This window comes from Eupeodes corollae, chromosome 2 (assembly GCF_945859685.1).
Source record: "Eupeodes corollae chromosome 2, idEupCoro1.1, whole genome shotgun sequence".
In the NCBI taxonomy this organism is placed as follows: domain Eukaryota; kingdom Metazoa; phylum Arthropoda; class Insecta; order Diptera; family Syrphidae; genus Eupeodes; species Eupeodes corollae.
In genome coordinates this window covers 127,576,493-127,603,327 of record NC_079148.1, presented here as the reverse complement: position 1 = coordinate 127,603,327, position 26,835 = coordinate 127,576,493, and the positions used below count along the sequence as shown (strand labels likewise).

Sequence of the window (26,835 nt, the reverse complement as noted above, 5' to 3'; positions counted from 1 at the left end):
TAAATGTGTTATAATTTATGCTTGCCTTAATAAAACATGTGTTAATGATCTAAGGTGATGATGAGAATTTGGCACTAAATTCAATCATAATAAAATTAAACTATCCCACCATATAATTTTGTACTATAATTGCTTTAATTTGTATTTTCTTATTGAATTTGTATAAAAGCAACACCTAAAAATATTTTGACTATCACAGTTCAAATACTTTTAACCAAAGCTATAACAGCTCAACACCGATTATTATATCCAAGAATATGTTTTGTTTGGTAAGAATTTGTGGTGCATATTCATTTAATTTTATGTTTTGCAATAATAAACTTTTTCATAGGTTTCAGTTTTGGTTAGCATCATTGCCCTCAATTTGTCGGTTGATGGTAGTAATGTACATCATCACCATCAAGGAGCTTCATATGGTCTTCCTTCATCTATTATATCATCAGGTGGACATGGTGGCCATGGACATCAAGGACATAGTAGCCTGACTAATACGAGAAAATTAGTGTCTACTCCAATTGTTTCGTCCTATAGCACTTCAATTGTTCATCCAGATTCTTGGATCTTACGTCCAATTGCAAACCATAATGGCTACAATTCTCAAATTGTTCATCAACATCATCATCAACAGCAGGAACCACAGCAACATCAACACCACGTTATTTCTCCAGTAACCCATCAATTACCAGCTTCTTCTCAGTTATTTTTGGGACACTCTAATAGTCACCATAACACTAATTCCTACGCAATTCAAAGTTCATACAATGTTCCATTGGCACCGCATGGAATTTACTCTGCATCACTAGCTTCAACTCATAACGGCCTCTCAAGATGGTAATCAAAAAAAAAACATTCTATATTTCTTTTTTTAAATCGTTGTTTAAATAAAAATAAATTTGTTACCTATTCCTTGTGTTCTAGTTTCCCTTGAAAGTCTTAAAATGTAGGTATGTTGTAGAATTTTTGATTTTGGAACTATTGCAATAGAAAAGTTTGACCCTAGGAAAGATCCTTGATCATACAATGCTTGGTAAATTTTGCTGTTTTCTAAAGTTTTTCTTCTTTGAAAAGAGTGATATCCCACTTTATTCATATAAAAACTTGAAATTCAGTATTTGTTTGCTTCCCACAACCCTCGTTTCTGAAAATTTTGAGAGCACTTATTTCTTAAAGATTTTTCATTTCAAAAAAAAAGGTCAACAACTCCTCACTAGATACACCCATTTTTTTTTACAAAATATACGTCGTTCTTACCTCATTATTTTTATAGACCTAAAGCTTTGTTTCCCAAGGCTGTTGATTCAAAAATGTTGTTTTACAAAAATGTCAGCAAAAAAGCCGATGGTATATGAAAAAACTTAACTGATAAACAAAAAATGCAGGCAAAGTCAATTTTCAATTGCTTTTTTCCTAGAAAAGCAAGTACTGTTATATATTGTACACGTACATACATCTTCACCAACATGATATCAACCACTATTTAACATCTTTCATGTTGTCGGTCGCCTCCTTCTCGCTATTGAGTCAAGCTATGAAAATAAATTGTTATAGATGGGAAACTGACTGCAAAACCTTTTATCTAAATTAAAGTCTGAACGATTTTCTAGAAAAAGGAAGTGGTTTTTCTTTATTTTTTTTTGTCATATTCAATATATATGTACATATGTATGTAAGACAAAGAAAAGAAAAAACAAAATTAAGTTTTGTGTTAAATTGTAAAAAGAAAAGGAAAAGACAAAATAAGTATCTTTCTATATCATTGGCTGGACAGGTGACAAGTTTATATGTTGTATTTTATTTTGTCATTTATAAGTTCATTGATAATACAACAAAAAAAAAAAACACCAACCCCTAGAATTTCACAAAACAGCAGGACTAAGGACCTGTATTTAATAAATAAAATATTTCCTTTTTAAGTTTAAGTGAGGTTGACCGCCATTGAGGAATGAAGGTACAAGGTACAAGTTTTATCATAGGAGAAGTTCCCTAATATTTTATTTTATTTTATTTCTTATATTATATTCAGACAGAAAAAAATGAAGAATTTTAGAAATGAAAGTTTAAGAAAGTAGAGTTGGAAGATGACGTTAGGGTGATAAAGTCACATAAAGTCATCAGTCATTATATACAGTGCCGTTCGAAAAATATTGGACAAACTTTTTTTTCGTATTTTTTCGAATTTTGTCAAATGTGTTTAAATAACAACATGTTTTTTAACGAGGTTATGTTTAATTAAATTATTTTATGATACAATATAAATTTTGAGATTCTTCTAAAATGGTCACGGGATTAAAAAGTGAATGTGACGAAAAATGAGTTTTTTAGGCCTTATTTTTAAAGATTGAAGAAAACATACTTTATTGGTGCAGTTTTTTGGTAAGTTTCGTTTCGTGTTCCAGATCCGGGTAAGAAGTTTTTTTCATTCATCAACTAACTCTGGGTGCTTTTTCGCAACCTAAAATTTCATTATAGACCAAATATTCTCCATTCTGGACTGAAGGGAGGCCAAATTCGAACCTCGGTATTATTTTCTACGAAGTTTGAGCTTAATATTAGTCAATCATACTTACTTACTTACTAAAGGTGGCGCTTCAGTCCTGTGTGCCAGTAACAAACTTCTTCATATAGCTCGGTCCCTAGCTAGATGTCTCCAGTTTCGCACCAAGTTTGGTGAGCTCACTTTCCAATTGTGCAAGCCACCTGATTCGCAGTCTTTTTCTACAGCGCTGTCCTGTGGGTGTGGATTGGAAGACTTTCCAGGCCAGAACATTAGTTTCTATGTGCTCTACGTGACCCAGCCATCTTAGTGCAGCTTGTTGTTTCAAATTCTCCTCCACTACCCTTCGATGCATTCGAGACCGTTGATCACACGAAGAACTTTTCTCTTAAACCGACTTTTTTCTTAGTCCATGCTTCTTCACCGTAAAGCAGGATGCGGATGATAAGGGTCTTATATAGCTACACTTTGGTCCTTTGAGAGATGGCTTTGCCTCTCAATTACTTTCTTAGCCCAAAGAAACAGCTGTTAGCAAGAGCTATTCTTCGTTTGATCTCAGCGCTGGTGTTGTTTCTGCTTGTATAGCAGAGACTAGGTAGATGAAGTAATTGACTACCTCAAAGTTTCGTCTGTCGATAATGAAGTTTTGACCAAGACGTCGGTGTTGTAAGTCCTTTCTTGATGACAGTATGTACTTTGTTTTGCCCTCATTATCCTTTAAACCCACTTTTGCCGCCTCTGCCTCAATACTCACAAAAGCCCCATTGACATCACGCTGAGTTTTCCGATTATGTCAATGTCATCAGCATATGCTAGTAATTAGACAGACTTTTGAAAGATAGTGCATCTAGTGTTGACGTGTGAGTTCTGCACTATTCCTTCAAGCACGATGTTAAAAAAATCGCATGACAGCGAATCATCTTATCTAAAACCTTTGTTGACATTGAAAGGTTCTGTTAAGTTGTTTCCAACCAGCAGCGTGAATTCTCCATAGTCATCCTGCACAAACGGACGAGTTTGGCAGGGATGCCAAAACTAGACATGACTTTTCACTGTAGATGATGTCATATGCTTATTTAGAGTACCCGTGGCATGATGGTTAGTTCGTTGGACTGTCATGCAAGGGGTCTTGGGTTCAATCCCTGCCTGTGCCACCTTAATTTAAAAAAATTAATTTGCGCGGGTACTGCCTCTTGCGAGGAATTGACAAATCCTTCAAGAGTAATTCTTGTCATGAAAAAGTGCTTTCTCAAATTAGCCGTTCGGATTCGGCCTAAAATTGTAGGTCCCTTCCATTCTTGACAACAGTACTCGCACACAGGAATGGTTGAAAGTTGTAAGTCACTAGGCCCTGGTTCACAACGGACTGTTGCGCCACCCCATTTGATTTGATTTGATGTCATATGCGGCCTTGAAATCGATGAAAAGATGGTGGGTGTCGATTTGGTGTTCTTGGGTTTTTCCAGGATCTGAAGTAATGTGAATATATGATGGGCTGTGGACTTTCCTGGTCTAAAACCACAATGATATGGACCTATCAGGTTGTTGAAAATGGTCTTTAGACGTTCACATATTACGGCAGAGAAGATTTTGTAGGCGATGTTAAGTAGACTGATTCCTCTATAGGTGGCGCAGTTCAAAGGATCTCCTTTTTTCAGGATCTTGAAAACAATACTGAGGTTCCATTCATCGGGAATGCTTTCTTTCAACCTTAACCAACTTATCTTTAGCTGCTTTAAAGAGCTTGGCATTCAAGCGATCAGCTCCAGCGGCTTTATAAGTCTTCAGCTTAGATATGGCACTCTTTACTTCATCTAAGTCAGGACGACGTGATTGTTGGCTTTCGTCGTCTATTTTGAATAGGTCGTCCTACCTGACAGCGAAATTCAGTTCGTCGTCGCCGTTAGACAGTCTGCAGAAGTGGTCCTTCCTGATCCTAAGCATTGACTGCGGTTCCACTATGATGTTTCCACTTTCGTCTTTGTAGCCTTTGGTTCTACATTTATGTACCTGTAAATTTCGTTTTACCTGTTCATAAAACTTTTGAACTGCCTGCTTTTAAACCTCTCAACATCTTCGATGCTCTCTTTTTTACCTTTTGAGAAGTCGGTGCTCCTTTCGCCTTTTCTGCCCATAGAGTTCATGAGCAGCTCTCGTCCTTTTATGCAGCGCCGCTTTGCGTGGCTGTTGTTTGGCTGCATTTGCCTGCCGACATACCAAATCAAACCAGGGGTTGCTTGTTGGTAAAAATAAAAACAAGTTCAAACTTATAATTTTGGCTTTTGAAAAATGAAACTGCAAGTGTCCCCAAAAAGTTTTAGCACCATGGGCTCCATTACGTTATCTAGGACTCGAAGGTAAACTTTTGCATTGACTTTGGATTCTAGCAAGCTCATTCTACCATTTTTATCTCTAGGGAAGCATCCCCACTCCATCACACTTTCAGTTTTGGGGGCATCCGCAAAATGCAATCAGAGCTTAGTCTTTCTTTTGGGTCTCTTCGCCCAAAGGTCCTCCCATCTCCAACTTGCAGTTTGAATTTTGATTCGTCCAAAAAGATGACATTGTTCCATATGCATTGAGTTTAATTTAGGTGCTCAGAGCAATCGTTTTTCACTGACTTTTTTTTAAAATCTGGCTTGAGTACCAGCTTGAGTGCCCTAAGTGCAGTTTTCACAAGCTTTTTTCTCACTGAGCTCGGCACAAATCATTCTTAAGGTCCACCGAAGTTCTGAACCGATCCTGACGACTGAACAACAGTAAAAAACAAGCTTCAATAGCCGTCGTCTTTTTTGTATTCCCTGAGCCTTATTATTTTATTAATAGTTTGAACCCGGTCTCTCTTTATTTTTTTTTTCAAATTCCATGCAACAGTTTTTTGTGCAATATTCAGTCTCTTAGAAATTTCACGTGTTGTCAAATTGAGCCGTGACCGACACAAAATTTTGGCTTTATGTTCCGAATTGATTTTTCTAATTTGTTTTAACAACATCACTTCGGTTGATATTGGACTACTATCAAGAGTCAAATGTAGCTCTTATTGATAATAACATCAACTTTTATACAGTACGTGAATGAAATGTCGCTACATAGTGCAAAAAAACCGCAGCGGGTAATAAAATGTTTGACCATCATTTTTCGAACAGGACTGTGTATATATGCTGTCCAATTTTATAAGAAGTTAGGGACACTTCAATCTAAACAATTGCAATTGCGATAAAAAATACTGAAATGAATCACGGATTTCTTACATCCAGGGACGAACAGTTTAACACATTTGTAAGCTAATTTGACCGTTGTTGACAGGTAAAATAGGTTTATATGGTTAATACAAAGGTTGTTTCAAACTAAATGCATTATTTTGAAATATTGTTCAACAGTGAAAAAATGTGTATGATCCTCAAATGCTTAATTTTTATAAATCATAGGATTTCAATTTTAAAGTGGCCTTTCAAGGTTGTCAATAATTTAAAATACAAATAGTTTCAACAACAGTTGACTCAATAAGACGATTTATTTTGTGTGCGTAAATGCTGATAGTAAGTAAATTAAGTGTTAACTAATCAAATTATGTTTTAACTAAATTTTAATATTATTCTGACTTTAAAGCAACAAGGAATGGAATAATGAATGTTTCTATGTAAGAAAAAAAATAAATTTATATCAAAATAAATAAATGTTTTAAAACAAAATAACCATCCCTGGATTGAATATAAATTGTACAATCCCTTAACCATTATTGTCAAATTCAGTGTTACCGTCATCGCCATTGTTATTTTTTTGTCATGTTAAACATCGGAACTCTCTTGAAGACATTTTTTCTTTATCGTTGGACATTATCAGTCAATGTCACAAAAGTTGTATTTGTTTGCACAAACATTCCAATTCAACAGAGCACACACCTTTATTACTATTTGAGCTCGTACGTTGTCGTCTTCGTCGTCATCGTCAATGGGTGACAAATATATAGGTGAAAGGCGAAAAGGGCAAAGGTATCTTATTTTCTAACTGTTTATCTACCATCTCTAAATACACACAAAGGATTTCGTATGCAAAAGTTTACTTAACAAAATTGAAGTCGTTTTATACCTTTACCTAACTTTTACTCATAAGTGTATAAGGTATCTGCAAAGTCTATACAATACATGTTTATACAATACACTATAACTTAAGCAGGATTTTTACGCGTCTACCATGTCGCGTCGTCGGTCGTGTCATGATGATGATGATGGTTTGTCAGCAGAAGCCGCATTTTATGCAAATTAAATTTGTATTTCCTGAAATGCGAAGGACGTGTCATTGGTAAGGTTCTTTTTTGTATAATATGTATCTGTATGCTTTGTGTGATGTTTTTGTGTGTTATTAATATTATTCGAGAGTGTGTCGGCTGTGTTTTGTGACAATGACATTTTATTTAACACTAAAGTACGTACATACTGAAAATTTGATGCGATCTTTAAGTTAATGATGACATTTAATAATATAGAAAAAGGTTTTAATTAAAGTGTAACTAAGGCATTTCTGGCGACGCTGAACACTGATTTCTGGTTGTTAGATAAACACTTCCAATTTCCGGTAAAAATGCTAATATGTATGTTCAAGGCAACTTATTATGCGCCGTTAATGTGTACCCAATCTTATGAGGGAACTATTTTTTACTTGCTACTCACATTATTTTTTCTATAAGCGATAATGTTTGCGAGGGCTACAATGCAGTAAAATACAATTTTTCTTTTATTATTTAAAATGAGCCGGATGTAACAAGAAAATATAGCTACTTCCGCCTAAGTTTTGCAAAATATATGTCCTGAAAATAATTACAAAGTTACTGACTTGATTATTTTCAGTAATAAATTTATACTGTCCAGTACCATCAATCCGGTTTAAAACCTTACTTTGGTTGAGTTCAACAAAAGTACTTATTTTCTTACTTTATTTTCACATTTCAACATCAAATACAAAAAAATATTTGTAAAACAAAAACAAATGTAAAATTTTTGTATGAAAAACAAAAGAGCTGATATTCGAACTTGATTTAATTTTGTATTTTCTTTAATCAAATTTGAATTGTTAACGAATATTATTTTTTCTAACTTAACGAAAAAATCAAATATTGCAACCATTAAGTTTAAGACATGAACCATAAAACTTTGTTAATTCCAAAACTATAAAGATACTCTAACCATCATCGTGAACACTCCACTCTTTCTCTCTTAAACGTTTTAGTTTCACCACAAATTACCAATCTAAAATAACACACACACCAAGAAGGTGATCAGATGATCAGTTGTTAAGTCATTAATCACGTTTTGAGATATTCTCTCTTGATATCAAATTTGAAAAGTTAAAAAGAGCTTTTAAATTCTTACTTCTGGTACAACTCTATTGCAAAACCAGACCGATCATTTTTGCCACCACACCACCACCCGCCGTCGTTCGCTACAAAACGCCAACCAAACAACTGTCCAACCGATCGCAACCTGTCAGATACATTTACCCCCCTCCCTTTCTCTTCAACCAGCAGACATTTCTCGGCAAACGGCAAACACTGAATGTAGGCTCTCTTTTTTCCAAGTTTTATATACATTTTTTTTCATCTAGAAACTTAGGTAAGTAAAAACAAATCTCGTTTACCAAACATGCCGCGCTGCCACAATACCGCAATTAACTCGGTCTAAGCCGATGTTGATTTTTTAACTTGGTTTAGTCTTAGTTTTACACTCGCAACGAACGAGCAACCACGACGCAGGGTTAACAGAGAAAACAAAAATAAAAACAAACTCACACGGCTTATTTTTAATACTTCAGGTGCGGTTAAAGTTGTTAAAGTTTTGTATCTGACGGATCTATGTGAAAATTCCAGTCAATCTAATCGATGACGTAAACCTGTTTCAAAATAAAAATACTCCTAATTTCATAAATAAATATTAGTTTTTAAATATATGAAAAAAAATCAACAACAAATTTGTGTTAATCATTTCCTGTAAGAGTATCTCCATCTGTCCAAAAGAGTTACTTCGTGCAAAAGTATCTTATGTCCACGATTATACTTCCTCAAAAATAAAAATACACAAAATGAAATGAAAAGTTATATCGGTTAACAAAGCTGAGAAAATTGCCGCTGTTTCATATATGTAGCTATACGAAAAGAAGAAAAGTGGATGTTAAGAAAATACAAGAGTAAAATAAAATTTCATCTCGAAAAAAAAGAGTTATTGAGAAAAGTATCTGTATCTGTGCTATTATATCATCTCGTATCAATTCATAAAAAAATATAAATAAAATAATACAAAAAAAAGTAGATTGCAATCTTTTGGCTGAGAGGAGTGTGTGTGCTGTGTGGAGTGTGGAATAGATTGCGCGCCCTCTATATTGCTGTATATGGTGGATTGGATGGAGTAAGCCGTACTTATTCGATTACAATAGGCAGCTCGAGAGTCTTATGACGGTGGGCGGTGTTGCAAGGTGAGGGGTGTTTAGTGTTATTTTTATTTTTCTTATTATTATAAAGCACAACACACGGTAACGACGACGACGTCGCAGAGGCCGTTTAAAGCCGGTTGGTCGTTTTGGTCGGTGCTGAGATACATTTTTTAGCTTATGAAGTAGTAATGTTATTATTATTATTTTTTTTTCTCTGTGAGTGTATCTGAGAGATTGAAACAGAGTGCGGAGAACAATAAGAAAAACTTCAAAAATAGAAGAAGTAGAAGCACCCTACACACGAAGAATTAAACAACAACAATAGAGTTGAGGTACAATCGAACGACCGCAGAAGGTGAACAACTTTATGTGAGGTGTTATTTTTTTGCTTTCTGTTCCTAGTTTGATTTGCAGATTTGTTTTTGTTGTAAACATTCTTGATATTTTCTTGTTTCTAAACAAATTTGTTATTTATTATTATTATTATTTATTTTTACTTTTTTGGTTTTCCTATGTGGATTATAGCTATGAATGGCTTTATAGAGAGGGTGGTATTTTTATTTATACCATATTCGTTATCATTACACAATTATAATTGTGTTTCTTGAATTTGTTGTTTTTTTGTTGGTTTCTCTATCTTTGGTTGGGTTGGAAATAAGAAGAAACTTGCGCTCTTAGAATAATGGATTAAGGGGAGGCGATACAATATTATTACAAATAGGCGGTTTGTATATACTCGTGGCTGAGTGAGAGTTTTTAATTGCTTTTCATGTGTTTCTTGGGAGTTGACTGTAATTTTTTAAAGTAATTGAAGTTTCGTTTCGAGAATTTGGACGGGGTGCAGAGGTTAAAAAGAACTCGTAAAGAAAAACGTAGTGGGTTGGATTCTTTAGGAATTTAAATCTTACTCTATTCTATCAGTTTCACTGTTTTTTGTTAATAAACTATCAAAAAATAATTTAAGAAATTTGCTTCAATTTTTTAACGACAATTGTCATTAAAATAAAATTTGATTTGATTTTTTTAGAAAATGTAGATTTAAGGTTGAATTTGCAGTTTCTAAAAATTGTCCGAATGGACTTGTTTCTATAAATTGGACCGAAGTTCTGATTCACATTGCATTCTTACTGAAATTTCATCTTAATAGTGTTGTCTAATGTTTTCAATTTTCAAACTTAATAAATAAGAGTCAGTCTATTCAGAAGTAGGGCGTAGTGCCTTACAACTCTCAATCTCTCTCTCTCTCTCTCAATCGTTTTTTTGTGCTAGTAATTTTGATAGATATATAGGGAACCTACAGTCTAAAGCCGAATCAGAATTGCTAATTCGTAAAAGCACCTTTCATGATAAGAATTACTCTTAAGGGATTTGTCAAATTCTAGCAGAAGTGAGAACGGTGAAAAAATTTTAGATGAAACAGACAGGAATTGAACTCGAAACCTCTGGTATGATAATCCTCCTCTAACATTCTCCTCTATCCTCTATTTAAAAAAATTGGAGCTTCACACCACATCAACTCTCCTCTAATGAAAAAAAAACACTTCATGCTTACCTCGAGGAACTGAAAATATTCCATTTTTATTTAATTATTTGAAAAAGAATCCATATTATTTTTAATTAGATAATGCTTCCAGGGCATGATTCGTTATTCGCTTTTAATAAAAGTCCTTCAAGCAACACCGCTAAGGTTTCGGCCACGCAATAAGCGACGAGCGACTGAACTACGAGTAGCTGAGCGACCAATCTGATCGATGGAGGCCATTTACTTATCGACATGTCGCTGAGCGATTCGTTGGAAAAATGGCATCGTTAAGTGCGGTTCGTCATAGCTTACAAGTTCAAAGTAGCGTTCATATTTATAGATCTATAATAAGATCGAGAACCCGTAGATTTGGTGTTTACCCAAACACTCAAACAAATGCAACCACTCAAGAAGAACAGTCCCGTTATAACAGAATCTCAAAACAATGCGTTAAATACAAGAAATGAGCTTGTGCAATATTTTTGGGAATACGGGCATTGAACAAAAAACACTATTTGTAATTAAAGATTAAATAAATAAAAACTTATCACAACAATTACAAATTTGTCCAATTTTTTCCACTCTTTGGGGACATTTTTATTTTTGTAATCTTTGTTGGTGTCCTGCCATAGCACTGGGAGGCTTTGGACAGCTGAAAATAAATGTTCCGTGTTTATTGTACACATCTTTTTTCAGCGTCGCTCAGCGATCGACTGAAAAATTGAAACAGATTTGATTCCTGAGCGACGTGTCGCTCTGTTGCTTAAAAAATCGCTGAGTCGCTTCGGGTTTATGTGGCCACGTCCATACGATTTTATGTGTTCTAATTTTTGTGCAACGCTTAGTCGCTCATTGCGTGGTCGGACCCTAAGACAGAAGGTCCTAGCTAATAGAAAGAACTAAATGACTATAAAGGATATGATTTCATAAACTGTCTTTTTGAATTATTGGGAGCCTTCCATTATTTACAAAAAATAATGTCGTATAAGTCTGAAGAATGACACATTGAAACTGTCAAAAAAAAACTTTCTGATAGGATCAAAAGTTCATAATTCAAAATTCTATACAATTTTTTTTAGAAAACAATACGAAAACACGATTTTTGTTGCAACATTTAATCATTCCAGAAAATATCACTATGGCATCTACAAAAATAACCTTGATTTTACACTTATGCACATATATGGCCTTTCATTTCAATCGTACAAGGTTCCAACTCTCAAACTAAAAAAAAATCCAAATTTTCAACAAAATCCTTTCTCTTTCTTTAAAGAATTATCTTATCTCTAAAACTATTAAAAACATAATAATAGGGTCACATTCCAGCGTGTCTGGCGTGTATATAACATTCTTAACTTTATCTCTGTTAAAAAATCTTTCTTAAGCTATAAATCTGAATTTAAATACATAATAGTAACAATTCCCATGAGATACAAAAAAAAACATAAAATGCTAACGCATAACTGGAAAAATTCATTTTAATTGTTTTTTGTTTTTTTGTTTAATTTGGAACATGTGAACGAAATTGTACTTTTCTCACACTTGTTTATGTCTTAAAGATGTTTTTATAAAGCGTAAGTGTATTTTAATTAAGCTACTTAAGATAAAATCAAGTTAAAGTTATAAAAATTAAATACCAAAAGCGAAATATCCTAAGTGACACTAAGAATACAAAATGACTATTTGAAAATCAAACCCTTTTTAGAATTGAAAAAGAAACCCACATAACTGTGAGAAATAAAATTACTTGTTTTCAAATGTGTACATATCATTTACCTTCATAAAAATATATTTATATAAAAAGAAGCACCACAAATGACCCTGAACTTGAAATCTTAAACCACGCGATATATAAATCGAACTGAGAAAAAAGAACTTAGTATGCCTAATGCCATATAAAGAAACAGAGCGTCCCTTAAAACCAAATTTATTCTTCGTTTGATTCTGAGTTAATTTATTTAAGGATTTCTTCAAAATAAATTGCGGTTTGATGAAAACTCGTTTTCAAAAAATTCAGTACAAGAAAGTATATGCATTTTGGACATGGTTGCCAATTAAAGAAAAACTCATTCATTTGAAAAAAAATACACTCGTATAGTTTCTAGAAAGGTAAAATCTTTAAATTTATGTGTTATGCCGCATTTCTCAAAAACAGTCTGGATGAATAGTTTAGGTTTTGTTTTTGCAGCCCCGTTAATATAACTTTTTATCTGAACCAAATCAACACGTAAATATAATGAAAACAAAAATTTAATTCATTTTTAGCAAGTAAAAAAATTCAATTGTTTTAACGAAATAGCTTTTATTCGTTAACGTTAACAGTCGTATTTTCGTAATAACATCGAAATTTGTTCGTTGTATAAACTATTAAAATTTTTCGAATTTCTTTATCAGCTAACAAAACTTCTATCATACAAAAAACATGCGGAATTATTTACTACCATTTTGGACGTCCAGCTCATAGTCTTCGTTAATCATTTTGTATATTTAGGTTTAATGTCAAAAGATGCCTTATGATAGTTTTTAAAAAAGATTACGTACGTCAGCTAACGATTTGTCTCTTAATATAATGAATACTTTCATTGATCAATTCAATTATCATGTGGAATCATACGAAATAGTTAGTTAGTAAGTAATTCATTAATTTACATTAATTTACAAAATTGTATACAATTTTTGAATTTAGATGCTATTTAGATGCCGTCAGCCAGATTGAAAAAAAAATTAAGAATGTTTAAATTTGTGTATGTTTTGAGTTTAATAGAATTTTTAGATTTTAAGTTGCACAGCGTACAGAATGGCTTAAAACTACCATTATAAGGGCTTCCATTTAAGTTGAGAACTTCACATCTTGCTTTATAGATTAGGGATATCTCTTCATAACTTAGTGAACCCTCGAAATAATTTCTGGCACCAAGATTATAGGTGAGCTGACTGTAGGTTATTCTACTAAATGAGTCTTGAGCTTCTTCTACTAGTAAATGCTTCAATATGTATTCATACATTTGTTATTTCACATGGTTTACATTGTTGAAATCACCATTCAATCTCACTCCACACTCATTGCCAACAGATTGTCATCTTGCAAACCACCAGTCCTTGATTCTCAGCTCGTATAAAAGAAGTTTTTTTGAAAGTCTTGTGCTCTGATGGTTGCTGCAGACTTTGATGATGTAGTCAGCTTGAGACTTCAGGGTGCTTGTAAGAAGTTTTGGAAGTCCTGTTTCTAAATATATGGCATAACTAGGCGTATTCAGAGGTAGGTTGAAAAGTTTCTTCATAAAATTCCTATACAATTTTCCGATTTCTTCCCCATTTCTTCTTTTGGATTTTGTCGTGTTGATAGAAGGTCCCCATCTGTTACAATATGCAGATAACCGATTAATCATCAATTGCAAACCTTCGGGTAGTTCCGAAAGTATAACGAGGTCTTCGGCGTATAATAACACATTCACGGTGCAGCTAGCTATTTTTATTCTTCATTTCCTGTTCATCTTTATTTATAAATAACGAGAACAAAATAGCGCTAAATGGGCATCCTTGTTTAACCCTTGTGCTGGTGCTAAACCATTCTGAAAAGATCAATTCATCCTCTCACAGTATAGCCTTCGTACCCGTTTACATCTCTCTAATTACTTTCAGGAACTTTGTTGATATGTCAGCGTATAAATAAGAGAATTCCTTTTGATACCCGTGGCATGATGGTTAGTGCAATGGACTGTCATGCGAGAGGTCTTGGGTTCGGTCCCTACCTATGCAACCTAAAGTTTTTTTTTCACGGGTACTGCCTCTTGCAAGGAATTGACAAATTCTCCAAGAGTTATTCTTGTCATGAAAAGCGATTTCTCAAATTTTGGATTTGTTTGGATTTGGCTTAAAACTGTAGGTCCCTTCCATCCCTGACAACAGTACTCGCACACAGGAATCGTTGAAAGTTGTCAGTCACTAGACCCTTGTTCTCAAACGGACTGTTGCGCCACCCAATTTATTTTGTTATTCCTTATGATAAGGTCAAAAGCAGCTTTAAAATACGAAATAATTCTTTAACTTCATGAAATTTTCATAAATTCACTAAAGATACATTTTTAAGCTGATGAAACTTTTAGTTCGTTTTGTAAACAGTTTTTAGATTTTGGTATTTTCCTTCGATAAGAAAAAGATTACAATTTTTTGTAATGTTTAGGAAAACAAGGAAAATTCAAACAATTTGATTCAAATACAAAATTATTTCTAAATACTTAGGACACTCACGCTCTTCCAAATACGGCAATTTTGTTGGATACCAAAGCCATTCACTCAAAAATGCGCCTCGTCACTAAAGATTATTTTTCGACCAAAATTAGGATTCTTCCAAACGATTCGAAACTTAGTCCGCGAACAAACGGCGTTATCTACGGTCATGAACTTTGAGCTCCTGAGTCAGTTGGATCTTGTACGAGTTTAGGCCCAAGGCCCGACGCAAAATTCACCAAGTTGAAGTCTGCGAAAGGCCAAGTTCCTATGCCGGGCGAGGAATAGACTGTCTCGGGTTCTGTACACTTTTACGGACCGCGGCGATGATAGGCACAATGACCGCAACGTTTGCGTTAACGAACACTCATTTTTATAATAAAGTCTTATCATTTGAACGTGCAGTTCAATAATGTAACTTGTCATGATGATTTGGCATAAACAACTGAATAATAAACAAAAGATTTGACAGATGTCATCAAAACTAAATGGCAGACACGGAGTGCCAAAATCTATCCGCACCGATTAAAAAATCCTTTAATAAATTTCATGGTAGGCGTCAGAGTGGCAGACCTATAAATTGGAGCTTTCATATATTTCCATAAAATGGTTTAAACAAACTTTAAATTTATTTTTTATTTTTTCTATAAGTCAAAAACTAATGAGAAAAAAAATGATTTAACTATTATTTTTTGATTTATAAATATTTTCCACACTTGCTCACAATTATACTGCACAAAAATTGTAATAAATAAAGTTTCTATTTCTCTTAATTGAGTTCAATATTGTTATTGAGTTGTGGAAATTTTATATTTCAACACTGAACAAAGCTAATTAAACTCAAACATTTGGCAACCATGAATTTTGACAAAAAAGAAAAATAAAGATCCTAAAAAACCAACCAAACAACCAAAAACTTCAGACTTGTTTTCAAAAGAAACTCCAAAATCGCAAACCAAACGATGATGTCACCGTCATCATCCGTATCACATTTTTTTTGGATTTTGTTGTTGGTTTTTGGACTAAATTCTCTAAAACTTTTCTCATTGTCTACGAAGTGTGTAAGCTCTGCTGATGCTGAGTAAGCACAACAATAACAAGCAACAAAAAAAAAATATTTGCCGAATATAAATTTAATCCAAAATCCAACTATGGTTCCCCAAATTAATGCTAATGTCACGATTTGGTCATAAAAATACCATAAAACTATGTCGCGAGAGTTTCCGTTGCTGCACCAGAGTTATACGCTAAATGGTACTCAAAACTGAAGATATACGAACAAAGATAGACCAAACTTTTATATTTTTGTTATAAGTTGACAGGAAAATATGGAAAATCCAAGATCCCAAATCGAGAGAGAGATGTTTTAGAGGCTTTCAGACTTTTCTGTTTGAACAAAAATTACGAAACAACATCTTTATACTGCATATACTCAAGGCGGAGGATGGGAGAACGTGAAAATAACATACCAAGTTATATATGGCGAAAATTCAAACTCACGTCACGCAGAAGGCACATCAGTGAAAGTGAAATCACTGATGATGATGATGATGAGATTGTAGACCATCGTCATCATCATCATCGTATCGTCGGAATCAGATGGATTGAATTGAAACTGGATTAAAGCTTCCATCCCATTGAAAACCTTGCATCGCCTAGACGCGACTTTATCGTGATGTCGATCTATCCAAATTGGGTGAATGGTTAGTTTGGTTTGTTTGTTGGTGTAAATGAGAGTGGTAGTTTCTCCAAATTGGGCATTAGTTGGAGTTCAAATTGAGTTTATACATAGTTATGGAATTCCATCACAGTTGGGATTATAGATGATTGTTGTTTTTCAAAGTTTCGTAATGATTCATACGCCTTGATTCTTCAAAAAGGCTCTTTTACTCATTGAAAAATCTTTAATTTGATTTATATTTTTGGTCATATGGTATTTTTAATTGTGTATGCGAGAATTTATTGATTTGTTATTAATAAACTTTCGCAATTCAATCAATATTTTTGCTCCAACGAATCATAAATATTTAAGTTCGAAATTCTACTTAGCGGTACGAAAAAGATAAAGTATAATGTTTTATGTCGTCTATGGTCAACTTATAAATATTAATATTCAATAAAATGTTAGGTAACTGTATCGGACTTTCTGATCTTCTAGCACCACTGCTGATCTTCTATAATATTCTGTTTTATTATTTGGTGTGACTGCTTCTTTTTTGACCAGGGAATTAATTAACTTTGTCTTCTTTTGAGCGTCTTTTGGAGCAATACTTTACACTCCCATGACACAAAATTGTTTAACATTTTTAGTTCTGGTTTAATTTTAGGATATCAAAAAGATCGACCCATTTTGATCTTAATAGAATAACAATTAAGCCCACATAAAAGTCTTCAAAACAAACATTTTTCAAAATATTTTGTTTTGATTGATAGATTAAAAAAAATCCCATGTCAAATGACCACACCTGCTTTTGACTTAATCAAATAAGAACGAAAGCCATGACTAACGTCAAAAGTCACGTTTCGATGTTAACAATTCTGAAAGTTCACACGATGAAGTGCTTTTGCGAAGTCCATTCCTCATATAGTTAATTAGTTATAGTAAAGGTTGGTAAGCATCTTGTTTAAGATTTATTTACTTTCCTTAACCTCATTTTTTATTTCACAGAGTAAAGAAATATTGAATAAGTAATAATTTTTATAAATATGTCTACCTACTTTTTGGAGGTAGGTAGGTTGGAAAAGGTATATTTAAATGCCCTAAAGAGTTTAACGGTAAACGTAAACAATAGTTGGTAATTGATTAGCTCGAACAAAGTTTATAGAATGAATAATTTTTCAAAACCACTTCATTCATCAAAATAATTTTATTTTGTGTTTAAATTTAATTGGCAAGTATCTTTTATTTTTACTTACCTTGCGGGCATGATAGTGCTAAAGCAAATGATGATGATTTGCGGTATTACTCTTATTTATTTGTGTGTACAATGGCTTAAAACATAAAAGGCAGTACATTCATTCTCATCAGTTTTTTTTAAGAAATGTAAGTGGTAGTTGATTTTTATTTTGATAAGTTAAACGTTAAGAATTGTATTTTTTTGTATGTAGAAAACTTATACTCTCTTTTCGCTTTAAGATCCATTCGAAAGATTTAAAATCTTTATAAAATGCCATGGATCAGACTTGGGAAAAATACATTTTGCATGGTTTATACAAATTATTCAAATTATTAGTGCACAAAAATTCAAACAAAAACTACGTATAATTTTTTCACTTAATAATGCAAAGACGTAAATATCTTCCATTATGAAAATAAATGCAAAATTATTCTTCTTTCCATAAAATTCAAAAAAAATAAAAATAAACAACTATTTTAATATTTAATCAATTTATTTTTAATGGACGAAAATTTAAAATGTTCTTTACATCCGCCTGGGTGAGGGTCCATGCTTTTGCACCATACAGCAAGACCGGGATGATTAAGGTTCTGTACAGTGTCTCTTTGGTACTTCGCGATAGGGCCTCATTCCTTAACTGCTTGTTTAGGCCAAGGAAACAACGATTAGCAAGATTAATTCTACGTTTGATCTCCACGCTGATGTCATTTGCAAAATTAACAGCAATGCCTAGACAAACAGATTCGTTTACTACCTCGAAGTTATACCCATCAATTGTCACGTTTTGACCAAGTCTACGGTGTGAATCGACTCTATTTGACGACAGTAAATACTTCGTTTTATCCTCCTTAATCTCAAGACCCATTTTCTTCACCTCAGACTCGATATAAGGGATGTCACCCGTCACTGCTTGTTTGGTTGTTCCCATAATGTAGATGTTATCTGCATTTCCAAGATATTGTGTGGATTTTTTAAAGATGGTTCCACTTGTATTGGGGTTGGTGTTGCGCACCACTCTTTCAAAAACTTCCTGATACATTTTTTGCAAAGCTGCCAGTCTCTGGGTCTCTGGGCACATCTCATCCGTTAGGGTTTCTCGCAAGCTCTAGGGATACTCGGTTTGCAAAGGCATTGGTAGTATCCTCCTGCTGGAGTCTTTCAACTTTGAATCTTCTCCAAAGATGCCTTCTCTAATAATTTTGGCGTTCAAATCTCAAATTTGTACGTCGTTTTTAGGACATATGTTTTGGCGAGGAGCTCGTAGAATCCTTTTATTGGTATTCTCTTCCGTCGGGGAATGCGTGCTGATAAGACTCAGATACAATTTGGCCTTAATGCAGATTGTCGTCACTCTTTCGCTTACTTCCCAAAAGCTTAAAACTCTTTGTCTAAGTTTCCCTGTGACAGCAAAACCACATCCAAATAAGCGCTTCCTTCCATCGAGTAAACACTTCACATATAGTAGAAATTGCAGCCTTAATCTTGCTACTGGCCCATTCCATCACATTTCCTGGAGGGCTGTCACATCAGTTTTGAGTTCGGCGAGGGCATCGGCAAGCTGCTCTGCTTTGCGTGACCGGTTGAGTGTACGCACATTACATGGACATAGACGTAAATTGTTGTCCATTTTTCATTTGCGGGGGGGTTGTCAACATATCAGTCCGTTCATCCGAGGCTATTACTTGTGTTTTCATCACACTCTAAAATTTCCTTTCATGACCGGCTTGTGAGACCTGCGCATGACTAAGATCGTTGGAGATGGTTCTTCAGAGCGATATCTAGTCTTTTGTTCCTACTTCCTGAGAAGTTCCTGAGAAGGTAACTCAGGTGTCCAATGGATCCAGCTGGCACCACTAGGAGGTGACGATACTATCTGGCATAAAACCCTGAACTCGAAGACTGGGTTCTATTAATGACAATTCAACTTGTCCACAGGCTCCAAGATTAAAATGGGACTTATCCAAGTACGGCAGCTTGTCAATGGTAGTCCGTTTTCAATTTGAGTATCATCATGATTTTATGTATACTCGCCTCTTTAGCTCAACCCAATTTTATAGGTAACTGGTGTCCAATTGATTTGTTTTTTTTTTCCACTTGTTGACCAAACCTAACACGACTCCTGATGAGATGTCAAACCTTAAGCAATATTCTCACATCTCGAAGAATCCCTCCTTCATTGATTCAAGTCTGAAAACAACAAAATAAATGCTGGTGTGCCCCAGGGCTCTGTTTTATCTGCAACACTCTTTCTCATTTTTATTAATGATCTCCTGTTTGCAACATTTTATCCAGACGATAGTACTCTTAGCTTTCCATATTCGTTTTCAGATTCACACTCCTCTTCTTCGGATGTGGAACTGCAACGACAAAATATGATAAGCTCATTAAATTCCGACCTAAACAGAATTGTACAATGGGAAATAAGAAACCGCGTGGAATTTAATGATTCGAAAACGCAATGCTGTCTTGCATCGTTACAGCGAAATATACCCCACCTGCCATTATCCATAAATGGCACTTGCGTCGAGGAAACTGAACATCTCGATATTCTTGGTATGTGTATCACCAACCACCTTTTGTTGAACGGTCACATACGCGATGTCGCCAAAAATGCCGCAAGATGTTTGGGTTTTCTAAGGTGATGCAAGAAGTTTTTCTCCTCCTCTGATCTGGCTGTTATTTACAAGACTTATATACGTCCAAAGCTTGAGTACAACTCCCATATCTGGGCTGGTGCTCCTGAAACTTACTTAAGCCTCTTGGATAGTATTGAACGTAGATCATTTAGATTGATTGGTGATATTACCATAATAAGATCATTTACGTCACTTGAACATCGTCGAAATGTTTCTTGTCTCACCCTCTTTTCCGTTATTTTAATGGTTTATGCTCTAATGAAATAGCCAGTTGCATTCCTCCCCTTAAACAGTTCAACCGTAATATTCGCGCTTCTATAAATGCACATCAATATACCCTCGAGCCCATCTTCGGTCGTACTGTCAAGTACAGAAATTCGTTCTTTAACCGCGAATGTGGAATGCCTTGCCACACTTTGTCTTTTCCAGCTATTGCAATATTCAGGAATTCAAAACCAATGTGCACCGACATCTCCTTTCAACCCCTCTCTCCCTTTCCTAGTGCTCACACTGTGTCTACATAATAAGGGTAATATATCCCTTTGAGTGTGTGCTTATTATAAAAAAAAGTTGGTAACTTTGTCAGGCACTAAAATTTGGTAATTAAAAAAACTAACATTGTAATCGGACAACACCTTATTTGTTTGCTCTTTATTCATTTTCATATCAAATAAAAACAAAAAACTAATTATCAGCGAAATTCCTCGCAGCTTTCATTTTGATCGATAACACTCAACGGAAATGAAAAGTGGTACATAATTAACATTGACTTGCAGTAAAGATAATATATATGTACCTGCATATCTATCCCAAATTATTTGCACAGCTTCAATATTATACTCTTCGTCTTCGAACTTGTATATCCGCTTCAATATATTCATTTCATTCTGATGTTTAATGAGTCGAAGGTAAACATTCAAGACACAAAAACGTGTAGATAAATACATTTTCTGTTAGCTTATAGATTGAAGCCATCATGCAAAGTGTACCAGTTTATATGTAGCTCCGAAAGATATGTCTACTTTCTGATTATATTTTGAATGATGAAATGAAATGGAAACCAAAGATACCTACTTTGCATTTCAGATGTTTTATGATGGAAGTCATGCGAACAAAACGTTCACCTTTACCAACAAAAAAAAAACAAACAAACAAAACGACAACAATTTTCAATGGTGTCTTTTATCTCAAAATGGCGTAAAAAAAATACATATAGAAATAGGTAAAACGATCTCTTCATATGTTGGTCGTATGTAATACTCCCACACGAAAATATGACAACATTACTGCGATTTTCTTGCACCACCGCCACTGACGTTACCACTATATGGAATACCAAAACCAAAAAACTAAACCGTCAGACAACAAAGAAACCGCATTTCGACATTCATTATGTTTGTGGCATTCATTGAAATCCTTTTCCACATCTTCCATCCACCATCCTCATCCATCGCATTAAAGTTGTCATCACTCTTCATCGGTTCTTCATCAAAAACCTGACATCACATCATTCTGTCACAGCGAAATCACCAGCACAGAGCTACATTACACGATGGTTTGGTTCTTCAGCATGAGAGTGACAACGAAGACTTCGACGCTGACGAAGGAGCAAGATAAACAAAAACAACTTTATAGCTAGTAAAATTCCGCCATATTTGTACTTCAGATACTCGTATCTATGAGAAAACTTAAGTTCGAAGCGAAAATTGTCAAAACAGCCGCAAGGTTCCCTCCATTCAATTAATTTTAACAAATACCTTTTTCACATTAAAGGTGGGTTGGCATGGGTAAATAAGTGAGGGGGCTTAAAGAGACGCTTAAATATACAAGTTCCCCACATGTGCTGGATGGCAAAAGTATCTATCGATTCGATATCGGTAACAAACAAAAATTCCAGCTCTTTCATCAGCTGCAAAGAAGATTCTAAGCACACATATTGATAGTTTCGTAATGATGACACAATTCGCTTGGAATCTCCCCCCACTTGATGTTTAGGCCGATCTATAGAATAGAAGTATCATCATATCTGGCAGTTGCCAGTGAGAAATGACACATCTCTAGATACTTGCTAGACATCACACACAAATTCATAAACAGGTATTGGCCATAGATACGGAGGTATCTAACTTTTTGCTGTATTTTGAAGTTGAAAAGCCAGTTGGTTGGTTTGTCGTCTTTTGGTTTTGTGCTTAGTGTAGCGTACTTGATTGCGCCAAGTGCACTTATTCATTCAAGTGCATTCGCAGTGCCACTCCTCTTCCGCCCCTTCCCAGACTCAATCTATCTATCTTTACCTAAGACTGTGAGACTGAGACTGAATATACATTCTTTAAATGCATCTGCATACATATTATATGCAATTCAGCGCGCATGCATCTGCTTCATCCGAGTATCTTTATACGATGCAATGCTGCGATGCTGTGCCTCGACAACTTTACAGCATTTGATGAATGCATTCAGATAGATATTTAAATTTTGTGTTTCTTAGGTAGGTCGTTATTGGTGGTGTTGTTGTTGTTGCTGTTGTAGCTTCTGCTGATATTGCTGCTGCACCTTGCACTTCACCGACACAACCGTTTTAATTGAATTTCATCTTGTCATTTGTATTCTAGGTGAAGTATTCATTGAGGTTTATATTTTTCCTGCATTTTTGTTTTCTTCAATTTTATTACCCTCTCTCTCTCTCTATTGATATAGTGATGTTGATGTTGAAAATTTGAATCTATATTGGTTGAGGAAGAAGTTCATGATTATTTTTTTTTTTTTTTTTTTTTTTTGATTTTTCTCTACGAGATGATAATTATTTCAAGTACGAGGTTACTATACGATACTTCGATTCCAGCTTGAAGGACCAATTTACTTTAAAGTTATTTTTTCTTTGTAGATTTTTATTAATGGTTAGTTCATTATTGCAGTTCATTGATTTTCGTGAATATTCTATTTTTTAGAAGTGGAATTTCTTGGAAAAAATAATTTAATTAATATCGACTCTAAATGATAATAAGAAATGGGTTTCTTTTTGCTATAGAGGGGAGATAGAAATATGAATTCCTTGATGTTTCTTTTTTCAGAAATTTAAAAAAAAAAACGATAAAATGACAGTAACTTTCCGTAATGGCTTTAAAGCTGATTTATTTAGTGTATATTGCTATAAATGAAAAATATAGTTCTACTGAAAAAAAGTCTGCTCTGCTCTGACATTGCTCTCTTTTTGATGTAAACAATTTTGTATAGATTCATTTAAATAAGTTCATCCATCATTTATTGATACAAAGTTTTAAACAATTGTAAAATTTTAAAAGGACTTCAAAGTCAAAAATGTCCGTACAAATTAATGCCTTCAGTTTTGATCACGAGCCAAGACTTACCAAACCTTTGGATAACCTTAGGTTAGTTTTATAAAAACCGCAAAATATATGTGTACATACTTCTAATTTTTTTGGCAGTCCTTATAATAATAAAGCTCAGCACAAAAAATGTTAGGTAAATACTTTTTATTTACGTTAGTGGATCCCTTATCAAACAATTATCAGCTCAAGAAATATCTGGAAGATCGAAAGCTTCTTAATGACCGACAGTACGGCTTTCACAGCAATAGGTCCACTGGTGATCTTATGGTTCATCTCTCCAAACAGTGGAGCAAATCTTTACATCGTCTTAAAGAAAGTAAGTTTATTGCACTTGATATTTCAAAAGCATTGGACAGGGTTTGCCATCAGGCTCTCTCATTAAAAATGAGTGATTTTGGTTTTCATGAATCCCTTTTTCATTGGATTGGCAATTACCTCTCGAATGGTTCAATATGGATTCAAGTCTGAACACTTCAAAATAAATTCTGATGTACCCCAGAGCTCTGTTCTATCTCCAACAGTTTTTCTTATTTTTCTTAATGATCTCCTGTCTGCAAGTTCTAATCTGACGATAGTACTTTTAACTTTTCATATTCTTTTTCAGACTCACGTCCCTCTTCTTCAGATGCGGAAGTGCAACGTCAAAATATGACAAGCTCATTAAATTCTGACCTAAACAGCATCGTATAATGGGGAATACAAAACAGCGTGGAATTTAGTGCGTAGAAAACTCAATGCTGTTTTAAATCGTTAAAGTGAGATACACCCTCCTTGCCATTATCCATGGCTGGCACTTGCATCAATGAAACTGAACATCTTCATATTCTCGGTATGTGTGTCACCAACCGTCTCTTGTGGAACGATCACGCTATGTCTAATGCCACCAAAAATACCACAAGATATTGCGTTTCCTTAGGCGATGCTGGAAATGTTTCATCCCTTTTAATCTGGCTATTATCTACAAGACTTATATACATCTAAAGCTTCAGTATAACTCCCATCTCTGGGCTGGTGCTCCTGCAACTTACTTAAGCCTTTTCGAAAGCATTGAACGTAGAGCATTTAAATTGATTGGGAATAATACCATCATAATTTCATTTATTTTCGCTTGAATATCGTCTTAAGCTTTCTTGTTTAACCCTTTTTTGTGTTATTTTAACGGAAATAGCCACCTGCGTTCCTCCTCTGAAACAATTCAACCGTAGTACTTGCGCTTCTAGAAATGTTCATCAGTATACCCCCAAGAACTTCGTCCGTACGTCAAAAAAAGAGATTCGTTCTTAAGTCGCACTTCACGAATGTGGAATATCCTTCCACACTCTGTCTTTCTTAGTCATTGCAATATTCATGAATTGAAAACCAATGTGGTTTTATGGTCACTATCATCGACCAACTACGCCAGCAATCGGTAAAATTATGAATTACTTTGAAGAAACTGTAAACGATACTGATGTCTTGAGAATTGTGTACCATTGTAATGTTACTGATGATCTGAATTCATCTATTTAACAGCGATTTCTCACTTTGGCCGATAGGCTCAATTTTCGACCACCTTTTTGCAGCAATTGAGACCGTTTATTCACCAACTTGTCGGCGAAAATTTTGCTTACATATCTTGAATTGTAATATGCTCTAGAAACAACAAATGGTAGATGGTCACAGAGTACAACCTGCCTAGCAACCAAGCAAATATGGCCAAGTATTGACCTAAAATGGTCAAAAGGCTTGATATCAGTGAGCTTATAAAGTATAAGCTCTACAATTGGAGTAATAACGGGAAACTGCCTCATAGGAAGACATGCTCTGAATCTAGGGGTCTACACAAATGACTTCTGTAGAAGCTGCATGGACGAGGAGGAAGAGGAAACGGTCCAGCACCTTCTATGTACATGTCCAGCACTCTCCATTAGAAGGAATAACTTTCTTGGTAATTCCTTCTTCCATAACACCAGTGATATCACAATGGACCCTTGAGGTCTACGTGCGTCAATGTCATCTGGACAGCCACTCCAACCTAACCTAACCTATCTTCAATTGTATCGGACTTAGATAAGTGATTTGAAATACTCCAACCAAAATTAGTCCAGTGGTGTTAAATTACACGATTTTTTAGGCCACACCACAGGTCAACGACGACGCGAGATAATACGCTCACTAAAAGTTTCTTTCAATAAATTTGTTGTTTACTTTTCCCCATTGAGCAAACTATAAAATGGTGTAATAATGTCTTCGGTGCACACTGTCCGTAGTCACTGAGGGTGCTCATTATCCATTAGAGTAAAGGTGGTGCCAAACCAATCCACGGTTTTGCCAAAAAGAACCATTATTTGATAACAAACATGTACGATTTGTAAACGTTTTTAAGAAGTTAGTCTATATTGTATAAATTTATAAATTTCCAGCCCGGAAAAGATGTTGCCAGATTTAAAACCACACGTTTAAAAAAAAAACATTCGTTATTTATGAGAAATGTGGTTCATACAAAAACAGAACAACAAATGAAATAATTTCTAGAATTCGAACTCTTTTCAAACCTTCTTTAATTTAGGCAGCGATGCCTCCCAAAATTAGCTAAAAAATATAAAAATTCTTACATGAACGATTAAATTTTTTACGATTAACAAATTACTCAAAAGCACACAAAATGATACTTTGATGAGTTAAAATTTTGAATACATTATTTTACTGATGCAACGAATTATGATTTGAAAAAAAAACTTATCTTATTTAAATGAATTGTAAATATCGTGTTTATAAATAAATTTAAATCACGACATTCTCTTTGTTCGTAAAGCTTGAAATTTAATGAATGTAATATTCAGATCATTTTATTGAAACTCACACACTACATAAATAAAAAGAGCATTTCTGAGAAATCATATAAGTTTGTTTCTACATTTTTAACAGTGAAAAAAGAGTGTTTTAAGACTCCCTTTCAAAAAAAAATCTTAAAACTCATTCCAGTATGGTTCAAGGAAACACACTTTTCATAATTGTGTACTTGTTCCCTATATTGCTTTTATTTTCTTTTATCTTTATCTTTATTTTTTTGTTTTTTTTTTTCGAAACATGGTGAAGTAATTTACTGTATATCAACGCTCCTTCTATATCCTTTTTATTTTAAATCTAATCTTTTCTTTGAGCTGGATTTTGATGGATTTGTTTCGTTTTTTTTTGTATTAAAATGTTATTTTAATAACATTTTTGATTTTACTCATTTTACTCTGAGTTCTTATGTATCGTGCTCTGTAATAATTTTATGAGATTAAAATGAATTATTTTG

The 26,835-nt window shown here is 34.2% G+C and overlaps 2 protein-coding genes across 3 annotated transcripts in view; both read left to right on the top strand.

Annotated features, from left to right (window-relative positions):
• The first annotated feature begins 213 nt into the window (after positions 1 to 213).
• Positions 214 to 835, top strand: LOC129948553 (uncharacterized). The gene is made up of 2 exons (XM_056059626.1): positions 214 to 269; positions 332 to 835. Exons 1-2 carry the CDS (start codon positions 258 to 260, stop codon positions 833 to 835), a joined length of 516 nt encoding a protein of 171 aa, XP_055915601.1. The 5' UTR covers positions 214 to 257.
• A 7,320-nt stretch (positions 836 to 8,155) lies between these two features.
• LOC129944666 (uncharacterized) overlaps positions 8,156 to 26,835 on the top strand; it is a 184,449-nt gene continuing 165,769 nt past the window's right edge. Inside the window, exon 1 of one of the 2 annotated variants that reach the window (XM_056054259.1) lies at positions 8,156 to 8,959. The gene's annotated coding sequence lies outside the window, so the exon portion shown is untranslated. Of the gene's footprint in view, positions 8,960 to 9,254; positions 9,273 to 26,835 lie in introns of those variants that run through there. The other variant, XM_056054260.1, reaches the window with a different exon arrangement.